General features: G+C 46.4%; 1 protein-coding gene across 1 annotated transcript; it reads left to right on the top strand.

Moving 5' to 3' along the window:
- The first annotated feature begins 159 nt into the window (after positions 1–159).
- On the top strand, positions 160–20,295 carry LOC135830562 (uncharacterized). Its single transcript, XM_065342803.1, has 7 exons — positions 160–223; positions 1,358–1,409; positions 3,687–3,974; positions 4,395–4,937; positions 17,339–17,385; positions 18,011–18,191; positions 19,609–20,295. Exons 2-7 carry the CDS (start codon positions 1,403–1,405, stop codon positions 19,830–19,832), a joined length of 1,290 nt encoding a protein of 429 aa, XP_065198875.1. The 5' UTR covers positions 160–223; positions 1,358–1,402; the 3' UTR covers positions 19,833–20,295.
- The last annotated feature ends 136 nt before the right edge of the window (positions 20,296–20,431 follow it).

The following is a 20,431-nucleotide window of genomic DNA, read 5'->3' as shown; positions in this document are numbered from 1 at the left end:
AATGACTGACTCTGTGTTTGTTTCTGTGATTGTCTCTGTCTATGTCTACGTCTCAAACGCTTTCTGTCTGTCTGACTCTCTCTCTCTCTATCCCTCTCCTACCCTACTCTCTGTCTGTCTGTCTGTCTGTCTGTCTGTCTGTCTGTCTGTCTCTGTCTGCATAGGCATTGGTTTGTGATGTGGACATTTGGCTACAAGTATTAGCAAGAGTCCCTAGCCAAAAGTAGGTAACTGCTCTCTCTTTTCTAAGGGTCAGGTGCTGAGCGCGTTGTCTGACAATTTTCTCTCTGTCTGTCTGCCTGTTGTCTGCTTTTCTCTCTGCTTGCCTGACTGTCTGTCTGTCTGTCTGTCTGTCTGTCTGTCTGTCTGTCTGTCTGTCTGTCTGTCTGTCTGTCTGTCTGTCTGTCTGTCTGTCTGTCTGTCTGTCTGTCTGTCTGTCTGTCTGTCTGTCTGACTGATTGACTGACTGATTGACTGACTGACTGACTGACTCTGTCTCTCTATGTGTCTGTTCCTGTGTTTGTCTCTGTCTCTGTCTATGTCTACGACTCAATCGCTGTCTGTCTGTTTGACTCTCTCTCTCTCCCTCTCCTACTCTCTTTTTCTCTCTCTCTGTCTGTCTCTGTCTCTGTCTTTTACTCCCTCTCTCTCCGAATCCTGCTGTCTCTGCGTCTGTTTCTGTCTCTATCTCTGTCACTCTCTTTCTCTCTTTCTCTCTGTGTGTCCGTCTCCGTCAATCTGTCTTTCTCTCTTTCTCTATCTCTCTCTCTCTCTCTCTCATCTCTTTCTCTCTCTCTCTCTCTCTCTCTCTCTCTCTCTCTCTCTCTCTCTCTCTCTCTCTCTCTCTCTCTCCACTTGTCTACCTGTCTGTCCTCCCATCTGTTGCCATCTGCCTGTCTCGATTGTCTTTGTCCTTGTCCTTTTATCCGTCTGTTTATCCACCTCTCTTTGTCTGGCCAAAGAATACAGAATGAGGTTTGGCTTTCAACTGGAGTTTTGAACTGTGCTACCTCCAACAGGGGCATACCTAAAGGGGTCCGGAGGGTGTTTTTTTTACAGACTCCTTTTCATGCACTGCACATGTCCAATATATGCCTGAAGAGCCAGCGGCCCAGTGCTACCTAGGTGCCCCCCCCCCCTCCTTCTCCTCTCTCACCGCTTAGGCGGAGTAATGTTAACGTCAAACACGAATTGTTTCGCCTTATGATAGTATAGCGTGAAGGTCACGCTGCAAGCCAAACACCGTTCCACCTTCTTGGTAAAGCATTTCAACCCACTGTTGTTCTGAGCACTGCATTGACATAGAAAAAACACTTAACTGTGTCTTTGTTTGCATTCTTCCCCTATCTTTCTACAGTTCTATTGACTGCTTGTTGAATGTCACACCAAGCAAGGTTTCCAGATGGCAGGTAAGTAAAGTTCAAGTTGGGAGAATGTAAAATCAATCTGCCTCCCCACATTTAGGCATTCCATCATCGTTCCCATCGGTTTATTCAACTGTCCTTCCGGCCGCCTGTTTGATCATCCCTCCAACGCTCCTGCCCTTCATGCCATCATCCCTTCATCTCATACTATCATGTCCTCACTCACTCCCTCACTTCATCTATCTCTCCAATCATCTAGCTATAAACCCATCCATCCATCCATCCATTCGTCCATCCACCCATCAATCCACCCATCCATCCATCTATCTCTCCAATAATCCAGCTATAAACCCATCCATCCATCCATCCAACCATCCATCCATCCATCCGTCCATCCATCCATCCATCCACCCATCAATCCATCTATCCATCCACCCACCCATCTGTCCACCCATCCACCCATCCGCCCATCCACCCGTCCATCCATCTATCCATTCATCCATCAATCAATCCATTCATCCAGCAATCCATCAATCCATTCATCTATTCATCCACCCATCAATCCATCTATCCATCCACCCATTTCTCCAACTACCCATCCACCCATCCCTCCAACTACCCATCCACCCATCCATCCCTCCATCCACTAGTCCACCCATCTATCCCTCCATCCCTCCATCCATCCCTCCATCCATCCCTCCATCCACTAGTCCGCCCATCTATCCATCCATCCATCTACCACTAGTCCGCCCATCTATCCATCCATCCCTCCATCCATCCCTCCATCCACTAGTCCGCCCATCTATCCATCCATCCCTCCATCCATTCCTCCATCCACTAGTCCGCCCATCCACCCATCCATACCTCCATCCATCCCTCCATCCACTAGTCCGCCCATCTATCCATCCATCCATCCCTCCATCCATCCCTCCATCCACTAGTCCGCCCATATATCCATCCATCCCTCCATCCATCCCTCCATCCACTAGTCCGCCCATCTACCCATCCATCCCTCCATCCATTCCTCCATCCACTAGTCCACCCATCTATCCATCCATCCCTCCATCCATTCATACATCCACTAGTCCACCCATCTATCCATCCATCCATTCATACATCCACTAGTCCACCCATCTATCCATCCATTCATACCTCCACTAGTCCACCCATCTATCCATCCATCCATTCATACATCCACTAGTCCACCCATCTATCCCCCAATCCATTCATACATCCACTAGTCCACCCATCCATCCATCCATTCATACATCCACTAGTCCACCCATCTATCCATCCATCCATTCATACATCCACTAGTCCACCCATCTATCCCCCAATCCATTCATACATCCATGCATTCATCCATCGAGGTACATGGTATACCTCTATCTATGCGTCACTATAGCCAGCTATCTATTCATCCAGCCAGTAATCTACCCAGCCCTGAAGCCAGAGACCTAGCCCTCCAACCATCCAGTCATCTGTCAGTCAGACTTTCCACCCCCTCGCTTGTCCGTAAATACATCCACTACCTGTCGGCAAGCCTGTCAGTCTGCCAATACATTTACTGTAAAACCTGTGACTAACGACCACCCCTTGGTGCCAGAGATAGCGGTCTTTAGTGGCAGGTGGTCCTCAGTTAGAGGTTTGCACCGCACAACCATAATTAATATGAATGTGAGTCCGTCCGTGCCTGGCAAAGTGGTCTGTAGTACCAGGCTGGTCGCTAGTCACGACATTAGGTTGCAAGTGAAGAGCTGAGATGCAGAACCTGATACGGGCAAATCTTGTGAAAATCATATTTTCAGCTTAGTGTCATTACTAGGTCTCAGGGCAGCACCAGGAAAAAATGTCACACTCCAATACTTGCTTACACTAAAACCATTTCAAAAAAGGAGCCCAAGTATGGCTTAGCCCAGGCCCACGGGTACACACCCAGGCCTGCGGGCACACCTCCGCCTACGAACACTTGCAGGCGCTTGAGCGCACACACACACATTCATGTGCACAAACAAAAATGCAGACACTCCCACGCACCTGTTTGTGCTTTCAACTCCGTACCCATGCGCACGCACCACTCACAGCACTATGTCAATATTGAGCGTGTGCCAGGGCTAAATATACCTTGTTGCCCAAAGCACACATGTTACATACAAACCCCACATAAAATGAATTCTTTTTTGGCCACTATTCGAAAAGTGATGAAATAGATCTAGCGGGTTGTCCAGCTCTTCAGGTTCCCATTGCAAATACACTTATGGTGATTTTTGTGCTTGTGAAGCTGACACATTTCTCGTTGATTTTTGGTCTTGTTCTCTGTAGGCAACCCATACAAAACAACGGAGTTTGTCTCCAAAATTCACGTGTGGTTACAAGATGTTGACCCTGTTCGGCTTCGCGGTCTAGTTCAGAAAGAAGGGCTAATCAGCTTTGACCAACTGGAACGTTTGAGGAAGATGAAGGATATTGCTGAACACAATGCAGAATTGATTTCAATACTTTGTCCTGGAGAAACTAAATCCTATCAGGTCTTATGTTCGGTGATCCACCAAATGGGCTACACTGACCGATACTTGGAGATGCTTCGTATTGTGGATAATCCAGTGCAAGGTGATACTTGATGCTGTTTTGATTAGTGTAGTGAACGTTCTGTAAATGATCAGCAGTCTGTGCATGTTACCCTGTGTATGCCTTATACCTGTGTTCTGCACACAATGCAAGCTCTATCAACTAACAGCACAGAAGAAGATTTCCATTGCTGGTCTCTTTAGCCTTGTAGTGTATTTCCGTTCTGGTTAGGTAATGGGTGGCCACCAGATCATTCACAAAGTATAAAAAAGGCTAGGGTTGGCCACACCAATCAAGAAACTGCTTCTGCCAGTCCTGTGGTATCGGATTAGACATTGGTATCGGTGAGTCGTGGCGGTGGCAGTCAACTCTATGACGCTTAGGAATAGAATAATTATTATGATGTCATGATTGTGGGTTTTTCTATTTTCCTTCTTTGAATTTATTTTGTCCCGTGACCAGAATTGCTGTCCTGGGTTGGGCAACCAGAGTCAGCCAACGCCATAGCAACCAGAGCAGACACATCTGTAACCATGCCAACTGAAGACTGCACGACAGCAGCAGCTGCATCAGCAGGATATGCAGCGTATCAATCCACTCCAGGGGCAGCAAGTCCATCGCCACTTGAACAGCAAGTAGCACCACTGTGTCCACCGATGAAAAGCAGAACTGCAGCAGCAAGACCAGGAGCAGAAGGAGAAGCAGCGGGAGCAGCAGCAGCAGCTACAGGGGCAATGGCAGGAGCAGCAGGGGCAATGGCAGGAGCAGCAACAGCAGCAGCAACAGCAGCAGCAGCAGCAGCAGCAGTGGCAATGGCAGGAGGAGCAGAAGCAGACGCAGTAGCTTCGTCAGCAACTGTATTAACCCCTCAAGCGTCACTACAGGCAAGGCTTCCAATTGGAACAGTAACGTTAGAACGTGTGCGTGCAGCAACAGCAGAGTCAGAACTAGGAGCAACAGCCGGAGTATCAGCTGTACCAGCACTTCATCATTGCAATTATCCAGGTGAGTTTTGCTTGCATTATAGTTGACATTCGAAGGGGGCGTGACAGGAAACAACGTAAGGAGCTAAGGGAAGTTGCGGGGATGGTTATGATCGCAAAGGACTACATCGACAATCAACGCTAGGAACAAGAATGCAACCGTATTACCAGACACGGTGTATTATTGACTTCCTCCGCATCATTAAAATTGTCGCTTCGCAGATCGCAATATTTGTGACTTGGCTTGTCTTTGTCAGACTGTCAGGCTCGCTGTTTTCTGTGTTGGAACATTGGTGCGACCCTTCCGGAGCAATATCTACTTGTTACTGAAGCCGTGGTGTTCTCGGACTTTGTCGGAGCTCTCTTTCGCAACAAGCAAATTCATCGTGCTCCGCACTATTCCACCCCAGAGTGCATATCGTTTTTCTAGAGTTTGTGCCGTGCCACATCGTTCGCGTGGGCATTTATCAAGACTGCAAGCTTGGGCATAAGAATCCTGGTATCTCTACTACGAAATGCTGAAGTTGACGATGGCAAGAACAAAATGTTCTCGAATTCCTAAAATGCGCTATCTGTGGCGCATGTTGATGCGAAGGTAGCAGGTCTGAAAACACCAACAAAATCAGCGAAGCGTTTGCCAAGGTAACAAGGTACGGAACTACATACCCTATCCCGCTGGAAGGTCGTTACAGTGTACTTGAAAAATGCTAGCTTGCCTTCATTGCCTGCCACCTGGAGGCATGGAAGTAACAGTTCCTGAGATAAATCACTCGTAAGTTGAGCCGCGATCGCGGCAATTTCAAAAGCGCGCAGTGCGACTTTAGTATTGAGAATTTTGAGACTTTTCGTCACGCTGGTTTACTCGAATTTGCATGGGTTTCACTGTTGATATTGTCAAGAGTACACAGCGAAAAAATAGGAACTCCACGATCGAGTAAAATGAAATATCTGGAGTGGGACGCAATTGGACGCATTTGGGGCATTTTTCGTACTGTCGCTGCGATCTAGCGCTGGATAGACGGTGTGCTGGCTATCATGATCGACCTCATTCTCTTCCTCTCGCGGAGACCTTTCTAGCAAGCCCTAGATTATGAGGATTGAGTGAGTAGAACTGAAGCTATGATCCAAGGAACACGGAAAAATGCAGAATTTTGAAATTTTCCTGTGGCTCTTAAAGGGTTAATATGAACTAACAATTTCACTGTTGGACTCGCTGGTGGCTAGAGAGCGAAGGATTAATTTATAGCAAAGAAAAGGACCAGGGAAGTACAAGTTACGCTATAATGTCCGCAAACAATTTCACTGTATTTGAAATAATTTTGTTTGATACCCTGAGAACTCTGAAACTTTGCAGCACTGTGGATTATATGTGGATACAACATTTATGGAAGGAAAGTGGAATAATTTCGAACACATTGTTCAAATAATTATAGCACTGAATTGTTGAGATTATGAGCACATTCCAATCAGCACTCTACATATTTATAAGAGGTGGCAATCGTTAGGAATAGGTCGGGAGTGCTCTAGTATTATGAGAGAACGTTTTGTTTGTCTAATCGACGGCTCGTTTGAAGCCAGAGTTGTTTGAACTTGTTTCAGTCGACTTGATTCTAGACAGTAGTCGAAGGAGTACTATGAAGTACACACCAGACGTAGTCCGTAAGGTATCTCGTGAGAATTCTGTCGGTACACATCAGGTATCAGCTTGCAAAGATGGCTCCTCTCTGTTTCTTGAAAGCCTGTATAGTTGGACTGTGGCTCCAGCGATTCCCTTCTCAGAGCAGATACCATACCCAATACGGTCAATGCATATTGGACAGACCTGTGTGCACAACAGAAATAGTGGAGAGAAATCTCTCAGCTCTGCTCATGAACACATCAGTGAAGTTTGAACTGCCGTTGTTTGTGGCCATCAGTATAAACCTATCGACTATAAGAATAATGTGCAAAGAAACCTCTATAACTACAGCTAGGGCCATGGAATTATAAAGCATCTAACTTAGGGAACTGCCAATTCTGGTCTGAGTTGCGTTCGAGGCCTGTAATTCATGATGGCTATCGTATGTTGCATTGACCAGAGATCATATAAACCTTCCAAATGCCACATTGAAACACGCACCACTTTCGAGTACTTTGGTATCCCCCACCAAATGGGCATTCGTTCCCGGGGTCACCATTCGTTATGCCTGGATCAGATTTCATTGACCCCAACTGTCATGAATAATCATTTTTACTTTGACTGGATTTCAGTACAAGTTGTAGAACTGCAGAATCAATTTTGTTGTATTTGGGTAACCATTTCTCTACAAACGCTCTATTTGGAAAATAGAATTTTTTTATAAAATGCATATCCAAATTCCACATGTACCCAAATCGGAATACTTGATCACGTATTCAGTACTACACGGAATGTTTAGAAAACGCCAGGGAATAGGAATTTGCTAACGATAACTCCAGGCCAGGGTACTAGCATACGAACAAAACAAGATAAAAACTCACCAGTATACTTGTAATTGTAGTAATTCATGTCGGTGTAATATTCACGATAAGCAACGAGGCACCCTCCGATTTGGTCAAGCTGCTTTGAAGTCTGGTTGTTCAGGTGGTACAAACGGGCTCCCCGTTGTTACTTCCAGCAGCTTCACTCTCCCCGCGACAGCGGCTATCAGCCTCTCTCTCCATTGTCGACAATTATCACAGATTCAACATTCTACATTTATCAGCACTGCACTGGGTGAATATGTCTCGAGACGAATTTAGCGGATCAACAACGCTTTGCTGGAGATAAATTCTCCTCTGGAGGACCTTCAGGATACCTGGAAGGGTATAGAAGACGGGATCGCTCACGACGTTGAGAGAACATAGAAAACAACCTCCTCTTCGATTGAAAATTGGCCAAAAAGTGTGTGAAATGTATGTGCGCAGGTGCATTTCCACTGGCAAGCTAATCCCTCATTACGTCATCAGCGCTCGCTCGGCGAAATTCAAAAGTCGTCTTCCTGCTCGACTCGATCGCTTCTGGAGACTCGTTCTTGTTCGAGGGGTCTTCTCTTTCACCAACCTTCGTCTTGGCATCGAAAACTCGGCGTCGAAAATGAAGCCGGAGTGCCCCTTTAACAAAAACTTCGTGATGGATTTTGATGGATATGAAAACGCTTAGAACATGTCAAAAACAGTTTGTATCGACTGCAAATCACTGGACGAAGGTGATTCAGCCTATGTACAGCGTCTTTACAAGAGAAACTGTTGGCGGAATGAGCAGAGAGTTCAGTTTGCGTCGCTTTCGCTCGATTCATTTTTGACCTGCGTCGCTGTCGTCATCTGCTGCACGCGAGTCGTCATCTGCTGTACCCGAGTCGTCATCTCTCTCGTGTCGTTGTTCAGCTCGTTTCAGCCATGTCTCGACTTCTTTGATTACACTCCGCTGACCTTCATGTCGCCGTCGTTCAAGTAAGTTGGCTTTCAAGCTGCGTGATCCGCCGCGATGGCGATTACTCGTTTCCACCAGGGAGTCGTGAAAAATATTTTACGACTCCCTGGTTTCATCTTCGCTCTCCAGAACTTCGCGAAACGAGGGGTAAAGGCACAGCCAAACTGATTCCATTTTCGCTAATGGATACCAGCACTGAACGGCAGCGGCTAGCAAGTCCAGTCGACTTTCTTTAGCCACGAGACTCGCATTAGACTGCAGACTTCTGAAAGAATGCATGGTCATCAGCATTCGAATCTGGGCTTTGCGCAGGTTAAACAAGAATTTGAGTTCAGAATAATTTTCATTGAGCCGTGCGATCGGAGCAGCTCCTTGTTCACTCGCTCATTGTGTGAGCTTGCTGCTCCGTTTTATCGCTCTCTATCACTCTCCAACTTACTCAGTGCTAAAGTGGTAGAGAGGCCAAGCAGCGCAATATCCCCTCGGAGAAGTGGTATTTCAGTTTCGCTCGCCATGACTCTCAACACCTATGTTTCCACAGCGCAACCATCGATTCCGCTCAGCTTGTTGTGAAAGGTCGCTTTCCTTGCATCGTGCCTCTGTCGTGGCATGCCAGGGAAGGCCAAGAAAGTGATTGCGACTCATTTCACGGCAGTTTGTGCCCAACTCAGCCCCTCAAAGTTCCATCACAATGTTTTTGTTAACGGAGGAAGTACATGTACCCTAATCAATCTGCGGACAGAACTGTTTCGTCCTTTGTGGACTCATCATTGCAGCACAGAGAAAATAAGGCCGAACCTGATAGCAATGAATTTTTTTTCAAAGCCAGATTTAAACCAGGTCCGAACGTACCTTGCCAGAGTGCTGAAACTGCCAAGTCAGTGAGCTCTGCATAACGCAAACAGCAAAGGAACTTATCACTCCCGTCTCACGTGACCGCAGACTCCTGCATATACAATCATACAACTGTTTAGGGATAGGGTGCTTCTTGTATTATGCCAAACTTGACACGCTGAGTCCAGCTTGACTCAGCTGAGTCCCTAACTGCTATTTGCCGCTCTAACATGAAGTCGTGCCTGGAAGAAGGGAAAGAGCGAAAAAGAAAAGGGAAAAATTCTGACCTTCTGCAAGCAATAACAAGTAATGAGTGCCGGCTGTGTAAAGTCACGCCACCAAGTCGACCAGACGATGGTGAGTTTCCAGCACACATCTTGCCCTGCTGCTCCACCTGTGCATATCTGACACAGTGGTGCGCTTACGGGCTACCTGGGCCCCAGAAGCCTCCCTGATGCGCCACGGGGTGCAGTGGAAGCACCTGTATCACTTCAGTGATCCAAATGCGAATGCACCCTTGACGGTCGCCGGCCGGCCTGCCGCCTACGCGACCAGCCTGAGACTGGCCCTGCCGCATTTGGTGCTTCTAAACGCTGCGATCCGGTAGACAGCTCACTGGGCTGCCAAATACGTGACTGGCTTGAGGACAGTTCCATACTGCATGGCAGGGCACCCAGCAGCCCGGCAGCGGCGTGAGCTGGGCGCGGTGAGGGTTGGTGATAACTACAGTTTCCTCCTTCCTCCTCCGGAAACTTCCATTACCCCACATGAGAGTGCTCAACTGCTACAAAAGCAGGAGCCAGATACTCAATCTGCGGACAGAACTACCCTATTTTTAAAGAAAGGGGGTTTATCAACTGACCTATGCAGTTGCTATTCCCAAGCGGCGTGTGCTCGGCATGCGCTAGATACTAAATTCTTTATTGTGATGTCGAAATTTATTGACGTTTCACTCCAGTCACCCATCATCAGAACAATTTACAAGGGGCGAACCTGGCTTTTTATAGTGAAATCAAGAGAGAGCATTTGTGTGTCCATGTACAAAACACACGAAAAACACAATAGCCGTATGAAATTGAGTGTATGAATTTGCATGTACAACATAAAAGGAGAAGTGCGCTGAAGTTTTGGTATGCAAAAGCTCAGCAGATAAAGCGCAGATAATGTGTGTATGAAGGTGTGTACCACAATCATGGTGTGCACAACCCTGTACAGACACAGCAAGGTATAGCAGTTCCACTGTGAGGGTGCTAAGTTTTAGGTATCTTTCCCTCTTGGTTCTGACGATGGCTGACTGGCCCGAAAGGTCAATAATTTTTCGACATCAATAATAAAAGAGTTTTCATCCGGCGCATGCGCCAAGAGTGAATTGCAACAAAATAGAGCGGTTGTCTGTTGACAAATGCCCTTTTATTTTCCTCTTCACTGTGAATTTATGGCTGGACACAATCCTGCCAGTCTGCACAGCATTGACAATGAACTTATTGACAAGACCGACACGACGACAATCCAGGAGAAACAACAAATCTTGCCTGGTTCGTTCAGCCTTGTACAAACTCTTAATCCATTCCAAGGGAGTCCTAAACAACGACCTACTGAAGCATTCACTAAGACAGCGGCGGACATCACGCAACTGCCTTATAGAAAAGGGAGTTTGTCAACTGACAGCTGCTCTATTCAGTTGTTAAGTGAATGGAACGGTTGTCAGGTGACAAACCCTTTTCTTTGTAATGCAGTTGCGTGAAGTCCACAACTTTCTTATTTAACGCTTCTGATGCTGAAAGAATTATACAGCTAAATCGCATATCGATTGATGTATGAGGTGATGGAAAACAATAATTAAGGCATGGATTCAACTGATCACTGGCCATAGTTGTATGCCTCGTATTGAGTTATGTTGGTCATCGCAAGCTGCTTCATGTCATGCTGTACAAACAAGGCCGGTCCAGGAAGCTCGAGGTAGAGTGCTCAATGTACGAATGTACAGAGCAGTATACACACACAACAGAGGCGAAAGGCTGTGTTAGCTGTAACTTAAAGTTTCACGCATCGAAGCGATCATCAGACAGCAGCATTCACTATCGAATTCTCTACGAGCAGGCCTAGATATTTGATGCTAGTGTGGAAGTTAGTGCATATGTGCGAAGTGAAGACGTGGCATTGGGACAATGGTATTGAGTTGTTTTGTGAGAGTTAACAGATATAGGTGAGAATAGAGGCGATAACAGGGCAGTGTTACCGAGTCATTAAAGGCGATAGCGACGGTAGCGCACAAAACACACAACTCAATACCATTGTCCCAATGCCACGTCTTCACTTCGCACATATGCACTAACTTCCACACTAGCATCAAATATCTAGGCCTGCTCGTAGAGAATTCGATAGTGAATGCTGCTGTCTGATGATCGCTTCGATGCGTGAAACTTTAAGTTACAGCTAACACAGCCTTTCGCCTCTGTTGTGTGTGTCATGCTGTACAGATAGTAAGACTGTTTACAGGTCTCGCCAGCCACCCGTACAGGTTCCTTCGACCTGTCTCGTTAGCTTTATGGTGAATGTAAAACTAGACTTGTACAATTTCCCAATATGGTATTCGCTGAGGTATCGTGGCACCAGCCAATCACCATGGAAGCATTCTTTATCAATGGCATTTGATGTATGAGTGTTTTCATGCTCATATACAGGTGTTAGGCCCACAAGTAATTACATGTAGTTCATATTCATTAGTTCGTGCATTATTCATTTGGCCTGGGTAGCTACTTGCGCGCCCATGTTTGCCATAGCTACCCAGGCCCTTTATATTGCGTTGCTCCCTCTTCAATAATCTCTCTCTTCAATAAGCTCTCTTCAATAATCTCCCTCTTCAATAATCACCATGTAGTCGTTTCGTTCGTCTTGGTCTTTTGTCCCGTCTCTAATAAATGTCGTTCCACCAACCTACCTGTTCCCGTCGTTAACTTAGTCTGTTGTTCGAACTCAACATTGGCGCCCAGCTTTTGCCGAAGCCCGCGACCCTGGGATTCTCGTGCTCTACCGCCTGGCATTCGTCTCGTTACGTCAATCTCGTCTCGTCGCCCACCTCGTCTCATCTCCAACCTCGTCTCATCTTCAACCTCGTCTCTTCAATGTCAACCTCGTCTCGTCCAGGTCCACCTCGTCTCGTCATGCAGGTCAGCTACCTTTCTCTCTTTCTTTTTTGTATGCGTTCCTTCTTCGTCAAATTTATTTTCAGTTTATTTTTTTCGTGATTTTTTTTGTAGTGTGTGTGCGCGCGCATGTGTTCATAAAATATTACTAAATTAGAGGTCCGATCATGGTGAGCCACGCTCTAATTTTTGATGTTTAGCAGAAGTGCAACTACGCTATTTTTAGCCATGCAAGCAGTATCAGTAGTTTCCTCGTCACGTCTAGTTTCTTATCTTTAGACTTAGAGAAGTACAGGAACACTAACTGTAATGCATGATACTAGTAAACACTTTTGTGAGATCCGTGCGCGCGTGCAGTGTGTGTGTGTGTGTGTGTGTGTGTGTGTGTGTGTTTTTCTCCCTCAGTCATCTTTTATCTTTTTCTCTCTTTTTTCTTTCTTTTTTTCTCCGCAAGGACGCGGCATTCTTTTCATGGACGGGTGGTATGTTAGGCCCACAAGTAATTACATGTAATTCATATTCATTAGTTCATGCATTATTCATTTGGCCTGGGTAGCTACTTGCGCGCCCATGTTTGCCATAGCTACCCAGGCCCTTTATATTGCGTTGCTCTCTCTTCAACTCTCTCTCTTCAATAAGCTCTCTTGAATTATCTCCCTCTTCAATAATCACCATGCAGTCGTTTCGTTCGTCTTGGTCTCTTGTCCCGTTTCTAATAAATGTCGTTCCACCAACCTACTTGTTCCCGTTGTCAGTCTCTTGTTCGGCTACCCAGGCCAAATGAATAATTCATGAACTAATGAATTATATGAATTAATATATTGTAATTACTTGTGGGCCTAACATACCACCCCTCCATGAAAAAAGAATCCCGCGTCCTCGCGGAGAAAAAAAGAAAAGAGAACGACATCTTTTTAAGGAAAATAGTTTTAAAAAACATTAGTAAACCCAATCATAAATGTAATGTAATGTAATGTAATGTAACCCAATCATAAATGTAATCGACATTTAAGACATGCATAAAATGTTGTAAATCTTGAGGCAATGTGATCTAAGAAGAACGACAAAGACAACGACGAGGAAACGACAGGCACCCGGAAGACAACATCTTCCGAAGCGCCTGCCCGCACACGCAACACCAAGGAGAAAGGACAATGACAAAGAAACGACAGGCATCCCGGAAGACAACAACTTCCGAAGCGCCTGCCCGCTCACACAACACCAAGGAGAAAGGACAACGACAAAGAAACGACAGGCACCCCGGAAGACAACAACTTCCGAAGCGCCTGCCCGCACACTCAACACGTTCACACATATACTCAAAACAACAAGGACGGCACTACACAAGAACAGGCGAAAACCAGGCGAAAACCGTCGAGGTGCAAAGAATCGAGTAATCCTTCATTAACAAGACAAATCCTCAGTTGCACACTCGCTCTGAAAGAGTGGGCGTGCTGGAAACATCATTGGGACAAACGGACCAAGACCCACAAGACACAGCTCGTAGTAGCTCGTCCCAATTCGAATTCTCTTCATTCACGAAAATCTTCAAAATATTCTGGATCGTGCGATTTGCTCTCTCAACAACACCATCGCCTTGCGGATGATACGGAGTCGGTCATGATTTGTCGATGTCGAGGCGCAGGCATAACTCGCGAAACAATAAAGATTCGAACTGCTTCCCCTGATCAGTGTGAATGCGCTCAGGTAAACCATGGCGAGACACAAACTCTTTGACAAAACACTGGGCGACCGTACATGCACGTATATCTGGCAAGGGATAACATTTGGTCCATTTTGAAAAATGATCAACCACCACGAGAATGTATGCATTCTGTGACGATGAGAGTGGCAGTGGACCCATTAGGTCCATCGCCACTAGTTCGAGTGGTTTAGAAGACGACAAAGTTTGTAAGGGTGCATGATCGACCGGATTCTTCGCTTTCGAACGCTGACACTCGGTACACGTGCGGCAAAATTCGTCGATCTCAGCGCGAAACCTAATCCAAAAATACTTTTTGGCGACTAATGCAATTGTGCGCCTTGTAGCAAAGTGGCCGGTGACCGCAGTCGAATGTGCTTCACGAATAATGGGAGTACAAAACGCGTTAGGGACAACCAACTGACTGGCGTTAATTTGAACTCTTCGATAAATCAAACCATTGTTGACAAAAAGTTTACCTTTTTCGTTCCAGAGAGCGTGTGCGCCTGGACGAGTTGGTTGCTTGCGATTGTCGCTTGTGACCGGTTTTTGATTTCTTTGAGATCAAGATCATTATCAGTAGCTTCTTGCCATTCCTTACATGCCTCATCACTGCCTAGAAAATGGAGCGAGTTAACCGCGGGCGACGCGTCATCGACTGGATATCTTGAAAGACCATCTGCGTTTCCGTGTTGTGCGCCCGGGCGGTGTATCCAGACATAATCGTATTCTGACAAATGTGATCCAGCGTGCAACTTGTCCTCGTGGGTTTTTGAAAGTTTTTAGCCATTTTAACGCTTGGTGATCACAACGAATTCGAAACTGCGCATGCAAAAGATAGACTCGAAAATGCTCTGTCGCCCATACTACTGCGAGAAGTTCTTGGCGAGTTGTGCTGTAATTTCGTTCCGGATCCGATAAACTACGACTAGCGAAAGCAATAGGTCGCTCTACTCCATCATCATCGAGCTGCGAAAGAACTGCGCCAAGTCCAGAATTCGATGCGTCTGTATCTAATATAAAAGGGCGGCTCCAGTTCGGATACGGCAAAACAGGCGCAGTCGCAAGTTCGGATCGCAGTTTCGTAAATGTGTCTAACTGTTCTTTACCCCACTGAAAAATTTGACCCTTCTTAGACAATTTCGTCAAAGGTTCAGCAATGCGAGCGAAATTTCGGATGAAGCGGCGATAATAATTCGCGAACCCGACAAAACCCTGTACGTGTTTGATTGTCTTCGGGATCGGCCAATCAGAAACTTGCTCTACTTTCTTTGCGCTTGGTGTAACCCCTTCTTGCGAAATGCAATGTCCCAGAAATGAAACGTCTGTGCGGAGCAAATTGCATTTCCTAGGTTTAATCTTGAGACCTGCGCTCTCGAGAACCTTCAAAACCGCTAAAAGATTTTCCGCATGTTCTGCTTGTGTGCGACCAAAAACAATGATGTCCTCAAGATAGATTCAACACTTAACATACAAAAGACCTTTAAGAACTGTATACATTAATTGTTGAAACGTAGCGGGTGCGTTAGTAGTATTGACATTTCCGCGGCAAGCCGCTTATGTACAACGGCATGGGAGAGGATAACAAAAAATGAAAATATAATGTTGCGGGTGCGTTAGTGAGTCCAAAAGGCATTCTGCGAAACTGGTATAGACCGTGTGGTGTAACGAACGCAGTTTTTTCTCGATCTTCAGGCGCTTCCGAAACTTGCCAATAACCAGATTGCAGTTCCAATGTCGAAAAGTATTTTGCGCCATGCAACGCATCGAGTGTGTCATCAATGCGCGGTAAAGGAAAGCGTCTTTTCGGGTTACGTTATTCAATTTCCGACAATCTACGCAGAATCGTGTCCCACCTCCGTCCTTTTTCGCTAAAACAATTGGACTGGCCCATGGTGAAGAACTTGGTTCGATTATCTGCTGCTCTAACATCTCATCTACTAATTTACGCGTAAGGTTCGCTTTCTCAGGTGTTAATCGACGGGCGTTGTGGCGGATCGGACGATTGTCAGTAAGTGTAATTGTGTGATGTATTTCATCTGTCTTTCCAACGTCACTGTCATCCACCGCAATTATCGATCGCATGCTTAACAAAAGTCGTTGTAAATGCTTAATCGCAGCGCTATCCCCCACACAACCAGACCAATTAAACTTATTAAGCAAACTCTTATCTTCTACCGGAATACTCTCGTCAAGCTTTGGGAATAGAGGTGACGAGGAGGAGATGTGATGTTTTGGAATTACGGAACTCTTCGAACGCAACGGAAACGATTTTCGATACGCGGTAAGTGTGTGGTCGGACTCGAATGAAACGCACATGCCATGGCCAGTCAACGTGTTTACACCAATAATCACCTCTTCCTGTACGCCCTCCACTACCAAAGCTTTAGTCTTCACTACTGTCGAATGGTCGAATGCGGTAAAGACCTGCGCGACCCCATGTACTTTAATTTAAGACCCCGTCGCGCTTTGGAGTGTGTCTATACCAACTGTGGAGTGAGGCGCGAGTGTAGATATCGGTGCAAATGTTTCAAATACATCTTTTCGAATAACCGTGAATGCTGCCCCCGTGTCCACCAGAGCTGGTACCCCTGCTGCCTTGCCTTTTTGTCGTCTGGAAATGTTTACTTGCAAATGGCAGCCTTTCGTCCAGTATCAACGAACGCAGTGGGTAGTTTGGGTGAACACAGGGGAGATAACCCCCCTCACTAGAAAAATCACGAACCCTAGTAAACGCAATATTAAGGCGATGCACAAGAAAGGAAATCGAAAAACAGTCAACGTAATCGACTTAACAGCACGAACTAGCATCGTAAGCAAGAGGATCGAGTAAGGCAACAACAGAGTGACAGCTGACGTAACAGTTTTAATGGCGTGAACAAGCATCGTGAAGAACAGGATCGAGTACGGTAACAACAGAGTGACGGTCGACTTGACAGAATTAACGGCCTGGAGGAACATCGTAAATAACAGGATCAAGTACGGCAATAACAGAGCGAAAGATTTAAATGTCGAGGCGAAAGTGTACGAATCCGTGGTGTCTGTCGATATCGGACTAGGAGTAGTAGTTGGCAGCCTCTCGTCAACCACTAAATGCGGTTCAAAGTACTACGCGAGTCGGAATGATCGCCAACGTGTTGCGAGTTTCGCGAACACTCCTTGATGTGGCAATCGCGTTCGATATGCCCTCGACGCTGGCAAACAAGATGAGTGTCGTTATAATTCGAACCAATGACGTACAGTATTTTCCACTTCTCACTTCCTACATACATATGCTTTTCTTTCTTTGCCTTCTTCTTTTGTTTCTGCAGCGCAACTTCCGACATTTCGCTTAAGATCAACGCAAGAAGTGTTTGATGTGAGTAGAAGAAGCAGCGTTCGGCCCTTATTCCAAATCGAACCAGGCTGAGTATGCGGCCTCATGCTGATGCGTACACCAGTCACCTGGTCACCATGCCCTCAGGCTACAACTTACAGCCTGTTTAGCGCGCGTTCCTGTCACTCGTGAGCCTTGGTGTGAAAGTTGAAACCTGCAGGCACGGTGACCAGGTGACTGGTGTACGCTTCAGTACGTGACCGCTTACTCAACCGTGTTCGATTGGGAATAAGGGTCGAACGCTGCATCGCAGCCTTCTCAGACCAAAACCAGTCGACTCAGCGTCCAAAAGACTACAATATATGGGCCAATATCGTTCAACTGTGCTTTTACAAGAACGAAATAGCTATTTTAGTGACATTTTGCATATAAACCCCCATCTGTAGTAGGGCGCAGTCACCCAGTTTCGGTGGAAGTGCGCGAGTTCGATTGGGAATAAAGGAGGAAGGGAGCGCCTCAGCTTCCTCGGACCGAGACCATTAAACTCAGCACCCTGAGGACTACGAGTAGTGAGCTTTTCATTCTAGACAATTCTTCCTCTCTAACAATACACAGATGAATGTCTATAATGCAGAGGTTTTGTTTTGTACTTGTTGTGTTCGTTCAGCGGCCATTCAAATTGAAAGGGTGGTTCACTGACACCGTGAAGAATTCATCCTTGGGGGAAGCAGACCACATCAAATTAGTTATGGCCTCGCAGACCAACAGAGACCGAGAGCCAGTTGAAGTTATGGCGACCTACGATGACGTGGTGGCTATAACATCCGAGCGGTGTGAATGGCGGAAACGTAAGAATGTTTAGATGCATTTACAGTCAACTTTGCGTAGAACGACACTCGGCGGGGCATCAAGAAAGGTCCTTATTTGTGAAGTGTCCTTATACCCGAAGTCCCATTGTAATATGTATTACCAAGAGTACATAAACCTCAGTGTGCAAGGGAGCGTAATTCGTGCAGTACGTCATTTCTGACGGCATGGTAAGCCACAGGTACGGTGAAAAGTTGCGTAACCACTCACGGTGGTGCAGGTCACTGATTTTGTCCTGATTTCGGTTTTTTGATACGGATAGCCTGGTGAATTTACCTGCCAGCGCATGTACGCAGCGTACGCAGTCACACAACAACACCGAAATCCTAAATCAGGACGTCTAAATCATGCAAACTTGGCTGATTTCCGGACTGTGAAACACGAAAATTTGAGCTGTACGAAAGTCGCAGCTTGGCTGACCTCGTCAGGGTGACGTAGCGCACGATCTGCGCTGTTTCAGATCTGATATGCACAGTTGCACACTCTGGTTTATGTACTCTTATTATTACAGTTAAATGGGACTTTGCTCTGGGCATGAAAACTCTGTCGTTTTTCGCGAATTGTCGTTATATCCGCAGTCGTTATTGACGAAGTCGACTATAAAACCCTAAACTGTTTTTCAGGTATCAAGGTGTGTAGAGGTACTGCTTTGGCATTTACTTATCCCGATGTTACTGGCCTTTTCTCCACTTGTAAGGTAATTGTTAATTATCAATGCAGTGAACGTGCAGATCACCACAACGCCTGCGTGCGCATGTGAAGGCACCCACAGAAACAAACAGCTGCACCCACCCATACCTGCAAACTCGCATGCGCGTACTCTCTCTCTCTCTCTCTCTCTCTCTCTCACACACACACACACACACATACGCGGCCGCGCGTGAGCGCACACACACGCACACACACACACACACACACACACACACACACACACACACACACAGAAACGCACAAGCATACACGCCGACTCTTTCTCTCTCTCTCCTCTCTCTCTCTCTCCTCTCTCTCTCTCCTTTCTCTCTCTCTCTTTCTCTCTCTCTCTCTCTCTCTCTCTCTCTCTCTCTCTCTCTCTTCATCTCATTACAAAAAATCCTGCGCATTTATCTCCATCTGCGCATAAATCTAGACTGACAACCTGCTTGTTAAACCATGCACCTGCTTTCAGGCGTAAAACCCTGCCTGTTGTAGAGGTCTCAGTCCTCATTTGTTAGACTTACCTGTCTTTATAAATGTAACTTACTCTCTCCTTCTCCTCCTGCTATTCCTCCTCCTCCTCTTCCTCCTCCTCCTCCTCCTTCTTGGACATTACCTTACAACAGCTTTACATCTGCCTTGTATTGTCTGGTACTTCTGCATATTGATTTATCTTATCAAACTTCCATGTTGTCCTTGCACCAGGTGGCCTTCCTGAAGAAACCAGCGAGATGGTGGACGTGTGTCTAGTATGGGGAGATGGTCACTCACGTGTAAAGCTGCATGAGGTCCTGTTCGTGGATGCTAGTCTCAACGATGAGGCGTCACCTACTGCACCGATGCTGCCGGACCTGGGTTCTCGCTGTACTGTAAGTGTACAAATGATGGCATCATGTCACTGTCCCACATGCAGGGGCGTCGGAAGGTAAATTAGTGTGGTACGGTCAGCCACCTGAAGTACAATTTACTCGTGGGGAAGGGGTGGGTGAGCCGAACATTTTGGAAATTTAGAGCCCAAATCAGTGCATTTTATTGATTCACGGGGTACATGGGTCACATAGTGGTACGGTCAATACCGTAGTGACCGTACCGTGTGCGACGCCCCTGCACATGTACATGTCACAAAGCTATCCAATAGTACGAAACATGTACATTCAATCACATTCCATGGATTTCTTCCCCACGTATCTCAGTTTCTACAATCATCGGTCATGTTAATTAGTACATCCTCGCCCAAAATATATTTTGGAGCGTATCATGCTGTTCTTCGTCATGTTCTGGCTGCTCACTGACGACAGGTGCTTCCGCGTGTGGCGGAATGTTAGTCGCTCCGAACTGGACTTGCAACGACTTGATCACTCCCACTTTTTTTAACAGGCGTCGCAAAAAGGCTTCCTCTCCTATCCCCCCCCCCCCTCTCTCTCTCTCTCTCTCCCTCTCTCTCTCTCCCCCCCCCCCTCTCTCTCTCATTCTCTCTTTCTCCCTCCCTCTCTCTCCCCCTCTCTTTCTCTCTCTCATTCTCTCTCTC

This window comes from Sycon ciliatum, unplaced genomic scaffold (assembly GCF_964019385.1).
Source record: "Sycon ciliatum unplaced genomic scaffold, ocSycCili1.1 SCAFFOLD_1956, whole genome shotgun sequence".
Taxonomy (NCBI): Eukaryota; Metazoa; Porifera; class Calcarea; order Leucosolenida; family Sycettidae; genus Sycon; species Sycon ciliatum.
This window is presented reverse-complemented; position numbering and strand designations above follow the sequence as displayed.

Excerpts from the sequence above, each read along its gene's own strand:
- LOC135830562 (XM_065342803.1), top strand. Across the intron at positions 3,975-4,394 it reads TGTGGATAATCCAGTGCAAG|AATTGCTGTCCTGGGTTGGG; the intron begins GTGATACTTGAT and ends TCCCGTGACCAG. Across the intron at positions 17,386-18,010 it reads CAACGCAAGAAGTGTTTGAT|CGGCCATTCAAATTGAAAGG; the intron begins GTGAGTAGAAGA and ends GTGTTCGTTCAG.